The sequence below is a fragment of the Carassius auratus genome, chromosome 49, assembly GCF_003368295.1.
Source record: "Carassius auratus strain Wakin chromosome 49, ASM336829v1, whole genome shotgun sequence".
Classification (NCBI taxonomy): domain Eukaryota; kingdom Metazoa; phylum Chordata; class Actinopteri; order Cypriniformes; family Cyprinidae; genus Carassius; species Carassius auratus.
The window spans coordinates 718,393-728,797 of NC_039291.1; the positions used below are offsets into that span (position 1 = coordinate 718,393).

The 10,405-nt window shown below is 37.1% G+C and overlaps 1 protein-coding gene across 1 annotated transcript in view; it reads right to left on the bottom strand.

Moving 5' to 3' along the window:
• The window catches only part of LOC113065996 (myosin-IIIa-like), a 61,325-nt gene extending 51,636 nt beyond the window's left edge, over window positions 1-9,689 (bottom strand). Inside the window, exons 1-3 of the mRNA XM_026237544.1 lie at window positions 9,606-9,689; window positions 5,147-5,330; window positions 4,170-4,304 (exon numbers count right to left, since the gene is read on the bottom strand). Of these exons, the coding sequence (XP_026093329.1) occupies window positions 4,170-4,304; window positions 5,147-5,330; window positions 9,606-9,607 (321 nt within the window). The 5' untranslated portion in view covers window positions 9,608-9,689. The remainder of the gene's footprint in view (window positions 1-4,169; window positions 4,305-5,146; window positions 5,331-9,605) is intronic.
• Window positions 9,690-10,405: the final 716 nt, after the last annotated feature.

Consider the following 10,405-nt stretch of genomic DNA (forward strand, 5'->3'; position numbering starts at 1 on the left):
AAATTGTGAAATATAATTACAATTTAAAATAATTGTTTTCTGCAGTAATAAAAAGAAAAATAATTATATATATATATATATATATATATATATATATATATATATATATATATATATATATATATATATATATATATATTAATGCAACTTGTTCTTTTGATGGCAAAGCTGTCAAAAAAGCATTTTTTTTACATAAAATTGTTTCTCTCTCTTTCTCTCTCTCTTTCTCTCTCTCTCTCTCTCTCTCTCTCTCTCATAACAATGAAAAAGTCTTTGCTGTCAAAAGATTTTGCTGTCAAATATCTTGCTTACTCCAGACATTTCCAGAATCCAGTTAATAAATCCACAAGCAGGCTTTTAAAAACTACATACAGTATCTGCAAAAAGCCAGGCATTCTGAATGAACTGTATGAATAACAGTGGCACAGAGTCATTATGTTTCATTTGAAACCTCAGCAATGAACCGCTGTTGTCAGTCCTATCAGCCATTAACCACCAACTGAAGCCTATGAGTCAACTTGAACAAAACTGAATATAGACCATTTCTGATATCTTTGAAGTTTTAATATAACGGAGCGGAGTTGGCCCCTTATATGATGAGGAACAGAGTGAGTACAGATGAAAGTGGTTCCCTTTATATCCACAATTAGAACGCACAACACAAAAGAGAAGCAAAACAAGCACCAGGCCTGATGAGCAGCCAGCAAGTGGAGGATGCAATTTGTGCGAGTCCTCTCTGTAATCAGGGGTCACTCAGTGTGAAGGAACCTTCTTCTCGGATTCTACTAAAATACAGAAAATCACAGTTCTGAGGGGATGACTGTAACCATGGCAATTTACCCCCCTGCGTTCCCTCATCTCCTTGGTTGCTAACTTGCTGCTGACAGCTTCAGTGCTCAGCTGAGATTCCAGCCAGAGGATTAACTTACATATTTGGATTGCTGACAGCGGATTTTGCATGAAGGAGTTTGCATACAGAAATGCAAAGGTTTTTAGGGAAACACAAACAAGTAAAAATATATAAAATTCCTTCTCCTGCAGCCTAAGAAACTTGCCTAAAGCTTTGCAAAGGAAGAAAACAGCTTTTGTAATGTGTGGTAACTGTGGTAACTAAAAACAACAACAACAACAACAATGTGGTTTCTTCACAGGGGTGAGAGAAACGTGCTATACTTTTACATGTTAATCAAAAAGAGGTTTCAAATTCAGTTGAAATATGCAGTAGGGGTGGGCAATATGGCCTCAAAATTATATCACAATATTTCAAAAACATTTGCGATAATTATATATTTATGATATATAATATATACATATAAAATATACATATATAAAAAATATGGAAAAACGTTTTATTGGTGATTGCAGCTGGCAGGCAGCAGCATTTATAAGTGCTAACAAAATGAATGGCATTTTCCATCCTATCCCAGTGTGCTACTGTCTTCGATGAGAGACTACCTAATTTGAAGTCTAAATCTATTGTCATAAGGTGACAAAGCTGTTGTGTCTTTGACTTGAAGCTAGTCTTGCATAGCCAGACCCTCAGACTGAAGGTCTGGAATTCATGGCAGCTTTCATTGGCCATTTTATTGACATCAAACAACCAATTACAGTTTGTTTCATTCATCGTCAAATTTCGAGGCGTGGAAATCCTGTAGAATTCAACCAGTCCTATGATGACTTCAACACTCCTCAAGTGTTTCCACTTTTGTGTCCCATATGTATCAGATATTTAATCAACAATTTAATCAATGGTTGGTGTGATGTCTGAGGTTGAGACTAACTTGAAGCAGGCCGATCAGTGTATGACGTCAAAATACAAGCGAAAGTGATTGAAGAGTTTGTGGTCGAACATGCTCTAGAACAGCTCTCACGATACTTTGATGTCATACGCCGATCAGTCTGCACAGTGCTGCCTCAAGTCGAACACACCTATTGGGTTTTGGTGGTGGTGTTGAGCACTCTAGGGAACCTAAATGAGCTATATGTCTTTGCATCGCACACCCTTTATATGCAGAAATCTTTATAAGCAAATTATTTAATTATTTATTTTCTTTATGGGCTGGGCGTCTCCAGTGAATCCAGACAGTATTTGAACAAGGCACTCTAAATGGTATCGCTTTATATCAAATCTGGCTGGAGATGTGATTGATTGGATGAATTCTCAAACCAAGTGATATTTGTACACAAATAATTCTACAGCAATTCTCTGAGACATAACCTTTTATAGTATTTTTTTTTTTAAGTGTGTTAATCAAATATAAATTTTTCAAATTTGAAATAATAACAAGTTTATTATATTTATTTTATTTTAATTCCAGAATTCACGTTTTAATTAATTAATAAAATAAAACATGCATTTATGCATAAAAGGTGACATCACCTTTCAATGAATAAATGCATGTTTTAAATTAATGAATTAATCAAATCAATCTATCAAACAATCAATTAAAGGTATAATTTGTAAGATATTTGCAGTAAAATATCCCAAAACCACTAGGCTAGTGTTATATATTTTGTCCACCTGATTACTAACAATATCTCTAATGTTTTCAACTAAATCGTGAGAAAATTCAAATTTTAAACAGTGACACGGGCCAGTGCAGTCGCCTGTCAATGAAGTTAGTTACCCTTTGTTACAGGCTTTACTAACGTAGAAACCACATGACAACAGTGTCGTGGACAAATGCGGAAGTATTTTTGCATCAAACTTCAACTAGAAAGAGATGCCGATCTCGCCTATGTTTTACTCGACAGGTGAGTTGTTTTGATTTGTATCTTTACAGAAAATGTATGCTATTATAACGATCAACAAGATCAGTATTATGGGGCTTATACGCCAAACGCGGGGCATTGCGTCTCTAGACTTGCGCTAGGACGCGTCTGATCCATAGTCTGACCGCGTCTGTGCATTGACTTTGTATGTAATCTACTTGCGGAAATCGTTGAACTTGCGTTAAATCCATGATTTATCTTTCCGTCTGATTGATAGCCGTCAGCAGTTGGGTAGAAGACAACAAATCCCATCATTCCACGCTCCTTCTTAGCGTCATCAAACCACGCGATTGTTATTGTTTTGGTAGTGCCCTCTAGTGGCAGCTCCTACAACCTCTACCTTTAATCAACAAATCAACCAATCAACCAACCAACCAATCAATCAATCAATTAATAAACAATTCACAAAGAGTGACTCAGAAAGTCATGGTCTTCTGAGATAAAGTTACATGACAAAATGGGACATGTTAAATAACCCACCTCAAACCCTACATCTTGACACCAAGGCAAAGTTTCACACCAGGTAAACATGACTTAATCTCTTCAAACAGGTCTAATATACTAAACACAATCCAAGGTCCGATTCAGCTGCGCAAAAGCCTCTATGGGCTTGTCTGAACACATTCTTTGCTGGATAATTCCTGCGGAAAGACATAACTACTGGGGATTATCCATCAATACATAGTTACAGTTTATGTGAAAAGTGAGTGACTTCACTGTCAGAACTCATTACAGAGGCAGACCATCTATTTCCTGCTAAAGCTCTGTGTTTCAATACAGAATTGGTATTTGAACTTGCTCATTTTAGAAGGACACAGCTAATCCACATTAGTATTCACCCCTTTACCCCCCAACCCCATACCTATCTTTCCACAAAAACTCTGTCCAGACCTACTGCTGAAATAAAATCTCTTATATAACACTCATCTTATCCCATTTCCACAACGCACACTTTAGTTATCTGTTCTCAAGCAGTCAAACCACATAAAGGTCACAGTGCTTACTGTAGGCCATTTGTGATTTTAAAAGAGAGATTCACCCTGACATTTCACAGCTTTGAGAAATGTTCTGTCTGTATCTAACAAATTTAAATGTGCTCCTATAAAACACTCAGGTGGTGAAACTAATAACCTTTTATACATACCCATCAGCCCAGACTGTGATGGAAGCAATAAATCCATAATGTGATGAAATAGCATTTACTTCACTTTTTATTTTTTTATTTTTTTTTACTTTTACTTATTTACAAACACAACATATGCATGTGCGAAAATAATAACTGTGATTGATTATGGCATTTAAAAGTGTTTTGCCGATAATGTCACTAGCCCAATTTAACTGATTAATTAAATTGATATACTGTACAGCAAGGTTAAATTAATGTGCATGACATTCACCTCTAGCACTAGCCATAGCTGGTCTCCAATCTTGACATCCTTTTTGTAGAACATTCCAAAGAACTTGACAACATTGGGATGGTCTGAGAGAGCTTTCAGGATGTTATATTCCGCTTCAATTTCCTCATCAATGTCCTGAAAGAAAAACACAGGCAGTGGTTCAAACTTCCATTCTCATTTTGGAAGTCATTTTCTCTATTGAACTTAGCAAAACCAGAAAGGCCATGAAATGTCAGCATTAATAAAGTCCTAGAATACTACTAGAACCTAGGAGTGTAGAATATTAATGGATACGGTGCACAGGTCTTTTATGTGATGCCTCTTGGCTTCAAAAGTGCTCCATATTTCTATTACTAAACATGATTTCCTGTGCTTGGAAAGCAGTGAAAATAAATATTTGAAAATGTCTTCGGTACAATGACCATAACAGCTGCAGTCTATTAAATTAAGCCTAGATTTATTCAATCTAGATGAGTAATTGAAATATACTGGCGGCCAAAGGCCATTGAAATATTTCCAAGCCTCCTTTCTGGACCTTGAAAGGGTGACCTGGAGAGTCTCTGGTGAAGTAAATGAACACAAATTGCACATTGCAAATTGCAGTGTGTGGCTGGAGAAATGATGAGAAAGAGAGGCACATAGAGTCTTTTGACATTATCTGCAGGATATATATGTAGATGTTTTTAATATGGTAGTGCCAAGTAGTTGTTCTCAGTGTTCAGTAATTGCCTGCAAGGCCTCTCTTAAGGCATAAACACTCTCACGGGTACACATATATGTGCAAATACATACATATGCACACAAATGTGAAATGACTGCACCTGAAGGGCCTACCATGACTCTGCCCTTAACCTCAGTTCTGAAAAAAACTCAAAACAGGACTCATAGATGTGCACATTTTGAGAGTTGTGCATGTTGTCAGTCTTTGTGACCTAAAAACATATGTCACACAAAAGATCTAGTATGGTTTTACTCACATGGATTGGATCCAGTATTTTTACAGCGGCTTTGCTGCCATTGACCCTGTTAAGCACTTTATAAACTTTCCCATAAGTCCCTTTACCAATAGTCTCAATGATCTCCCAGGTGTCAGATGGATCTGGAAAGCTGTCAAAGACGATGGATTTCCCTGAGTGAGGAAACATCTTCTCGAGTGATCTCCTGAAGAAAAAGAGCACATTTATTGCGTCTTGAGTTATAGATGATTGCTTGCTCTTTCTTACATTTGACTTATTATGGTTAACTTGGAAGTTGTTTTTTATTCACTTGTGATACCTGCACACAAGAGATAACACTTTAACAACCATGTGATGAGTAAAAGAACCTCATGAAAATATGCACTAATATGTATAAATGGGTTTTAAAATTAGACTTGGCACAGTTAGGACTACTGTTGCATGATGGCATTGTTGCTCCAGGATTAACAAAATCCACATATACATTAGTAAAATGTTCTACTTGACAAGATCACCCTTTATCATGTCTGACAAAGCATATCCCTCAGAATTTTTGCAAAAGCTGCAGCCTTTTGCCTGTCACTGGGGATGGAAATCTTTGAACTAAAATGTTTAGGTTCAATTTACATCTCCAGGTTTTTCATATCAGAATTTATGAATCCCTCTTCAGAAAACAATGGCTGAGAAAAGCACAAATATATGATCAATGGTCTGAGGATCCAGTGAACCAATTAGCCAAAGGGTGAAAAGTTCTGTTCCTTCAAAGACAACATTATGTGCAGACTGCTCATCAAATAGCAGTATCTATGACTTAGTGAAAGAAAACATTACATTATAATGCAAAAACTTTTTTGACAGAAACATACTTCTTAAAAGAAACACAGTAGCAGAATTTCAAAAGTTCTGAATAAAGCTTGAATGGTGCTTGTCTGTGCAAAGCACAATATTCTGATGGTTGCCAGAACATTGCTTTTGAGAGGCTGATGTTTTCTGGGGTTTTGCTAGGTGGTTGCTCACTATCCTAAATAAAAGTAATTTATATCTTATAATTAATCTTTAAATAATTAATCTTCAAGTTTTTATGTAATTCTGGTCTCTTAATGTGACTTGGAGGTCCATTGTTCAATGCAAATGTTTTGCCAAAGTGGTATCCAGTTCTGCTCCTGGAGGGCTACCTTCCAGCTATTTTTGGTCATCAGAATCACTTGGATCTTCCAAGCAGGTGTTTTGTAGCTACAATCTACAGGAAAGTAACTGTGTCCCAATACAGAGGCTGTATTCAAAGACTGAATGCATCACAGCATTGCAACAAAGACGTTTCTTGGGCTATGAAGGACACAAAGATACAGCCTCTGAATTGGGACACAGCTAGGAATCTTTCAGTTGCAGGATTGTGCTCACATACATATAATTTTGATGCAGCTAAATTCTCAATAAAACAGTTTTCATTGATATATATTTAATGTTTCTGTTGTCAGACAAACGAGTGAATATAAAATAATGACTGAAACGCTGCCCATTAAGATTACATAACCAGGTCTCCCTTCCAAGATGATAATCTGCACAAAAATCCTGATTCAAAATAGAGCCATGCAAAAATCAAATAGGCTACACATAAGATAAAGACAAAAGCTGTGCTGAGATTTTGCCTATACTTGCATGCAAAATTAGAAAAACAACATAATATATGTTTTAATTGAAAGTGTAACTCCCCTCAGTCGCTCGCAGAACAGAGCAGATTCAGAGAGAAAGAGAGATGTGTGCGCAGCGGGAAAGAGAGACCTTGCCCTTGTGCAGGAAACTAAATAAGGCTTGGGGACACCCTAAAGATTGGTCGATAGGTGCTTTAAAAAAAAAGGGTTGCTAAAGGGGTCTGAAAAATCTGTCAGCATCTCCACTGTTGTGCGAAAATGTGCGCTGCATTAATTGCGCATTAATAAAATTAGTGCTGTTCAAATTTATTTGCATCAAAGCATTATTAATGTGTTAATTTTGACAGCCCTAGTTGACATTCAAAGATAAAACTGAAGTAAATAAGAGGATTGTTGTCAATGTTGCATCCCTTCCTTTCATTTAAATATTTCCCACAAAGCTCTTGCCCCCTGTGGGTTAAGTGTCTTATAAGATGATACGCTCTGTGATTTCAACCTGATGATTCAACGGTACCTGCTCTGATCTCAGACTGCCTGACTGGCCACCAGTCGTGGCTTGCATCAAGTTCAAGACATTGCTGTTTGCTTACAGAACTGCAACAGGTTCTGCACACTCCTACATCCGCTCTCTCCTATGCACCCCCCTCCACAAGCCTACAGTCAGTAAATGAGTGGTGGCTAGTGGTCACATCACACATGGAAGCACAAAATCACCCTTAAAAACATTTTCTTACACCACACCCTGTTGGTGGAATGACCTGCCTAACTCCATCCGCACAGCCAAATCCCTCACAATCTTCAAGAAACAACTCAAAATTTGTCTCTTCCATAAACATCTAACTGCCTTCAATACTACTACTACTACTACTCCTACTCCTACTCCTCCTCCTACTACTACTACTAATAATAATACATCTATGCATTCTATGCTCCCTTATTTTTCTCCTGTCTTAGCTTTTTACTATTTTGAGCAGTGACTGAAACCTATAACAGACATTTCTCATGTTTATTGCCATCTTATGATACATTGCTTGTTTTATTCCTCAATTGTAAGTGGCTTTAGATAAATTAATAAATTGAAATGTAAATGTAAATTAGAGTCTCATTTTGTTGTGATGGAGAATGCGGGCAGGCTTCTTGAATGTGAGTGAGTAACGAAGACCCTGATTCAAACTACTTTTATGACCTTGTTTTTGTTCTCTCTACAGTGTGAACCACTCTTTGTCAGAATCATGGACCTGTTTTGTTATGTTTTGCCCCTGTTTCTGTTCCTTTGTTCCCTTATTTGGTCATGTTCTTGTCCTCGTTTAGTTAATTAGTCATTAAGTGCACCTGTGTTTAAAAGTTCCTGTCTGTTCCTTAGTTCCTTCTCGGGAATGCTTGTTAAATGTCTTCCTTGTGCTCCCAGTTGGATTATTATGCTGCGTTTCCACTGAAATGACCCAGATCAAATGTACCAGGATTTTTTCCCCCCAGGAACTATCACCCTGCCGCCCCAGACCTGTTGCTTTCTGCTTTTCAACTGCGGCCTAAAGTACCATGAAGATTAGGCAAATAGTCTGGTGATGTAGATCTGAGCGCGTTTCTCAATACAAAGTATGCAAATTTCGGACTTGCATCCTCTGTAGTTCGGACTTTGCGAGTCCGACTTGGGAGTGTGATCTCCCGCAGACGGGATGACGCAAATCCAGTAATTCTGCAAACAGCAACGTGCTTGATAACATAAGTCAGCTCGTCTTGGCTACTGCTATTGTCCTTACTGTATATTTACAATAAGATGAATAGGATATCAAATATCAATGCCTCCTTTCGTTTTAAACAGAATAATAGCCGCAGAAATGTACTTCGTACTTCAACCACTAAAGAGACATCAAAGCCAACAGCAAATGTCAGAAGGGCTAGCTGAAGTGAGACTGCTCTCATCGGTAAACATGAGCACTGTGCTCCCACTGATCGCGTGGAGCTGGTCGTCTCCAAAATAGGCAAAACTGATTTTTAAATAGACACTGTCTTTATAAATAAACCACATATTTGAGTTTTAACTATATTCTCGCCCGAAATAGTTTTAAAACTGCATTTCATGACACAATAAACAGTAATATTAGTAAAATTATCCTAATATAAGGTGGTTGAAATCACAATTCTGCATGAACTCAACTAATCAGCATGTTTAACGGTCAAGTCCGGCCCCCGAAAGTTCCAGACCTTTGAAAAAGTACTATCTCGCAATTAGGGACTTTCTGAGGGGCAATATTTTACCCGGAACTTTATTTAGATCATGGTTCCTGCGGTGAAAACACACCGAGTAACAGCCAAAAGTCCCTAGTTCCTGGGATAAGTTCCAGTGTTGGAAATGTGGCTTTAAAGACTCTTGTTCTGTGAAATCTCCTCATCCCTCCCATTCCCTTGCACATTAAATATTACAACCTACTGTTAGAAAAATAAACTATATTACTTTACAGAATTGTGTGGAAAAGAAATGTAGAAACATTATTTGAATATTGTGCTCTAATAATTTTTTTTTCTTTTAAATAATGACATTATTTCAGCCCAACCCAACTCGTAGCCAAATTCATGCCAGCAAAATCAGTCATAAACACCAATATTTAAAAGTAACATGAAAATCACATTAATCCCAAACATTATTTAATCAAACTTGAAATTATGTAACTACTTTTAGTAATCACTGATCTTATTATACTGTCTCTCAACCGGACTCACCACTTGTAAACCCTACTGGGTAGAAGTTCAACCAGCTCTTTCTCTACTCTAATTGCAATTAAACCCACTTTCAAGATAGAAATTGCAAAATTCAACATGTCACTTACATTCCTTTCTAAAATGGTCGATGAACATTTTGTTGATTAAGTCCATATTGACCCTGCGGAAGCAGACGTGGTGTGTGAACACTTGTGAAGGAGTTAACCACAGCTAAAGCTAATCTCAGCGAGCCATGCCTTGCACCAGCAACAATGTTAAGCAGCAGAAGATATGTTGGGATTAAGAGGAATTAGTCGACTACGCCATGAGCCTTTCCTCATTTAGATTCTCATTGATTCAGGTGCCAAGCTAGTAAGAACAACTAAGAATACTATGCCAGGGGAACTACCTCTCTAACCCAAATAAAGTAACTAGACAGAGTAGCTTAGGAAGAATCTTTATCCTTTGTTTGGGGTTTTACACAAGATAACGTTCTTTCACGCTGTCTTCTAGTATTTTTAAAAATCAATGCGTTTTATTGAAATTGACATCTTTTCTATGAATATGGTAGAAATTGGTGTCCTATTACTTTTTTATTGCAAGATATTTTTTATTTTGGAAGATTTCTTAAACTTGAAATGCAAATGAAGTAACAGCATTTGGAGCATTCTTTGATTCATTTTATATGTGGTGGAAGGACAAGTAAATAGTTTCATTGCATTTTCTAAATTTTCAGACAAATTGTCTTTCTGGCTGAATTTGTCTAGCTCAAACATTGGTTATTGTGTTAAGATCTAAATCTGCAATCCTGTTTTCTGCCCCTGCAACATTTTTCTCCTGGCATTGGTTCCTTTCACCCTTTGTTGTAAAAAGAACAAAACTCCACCTTTACTTTCAAGCCACATTTTTGTACCCATTTCCAGAAAGG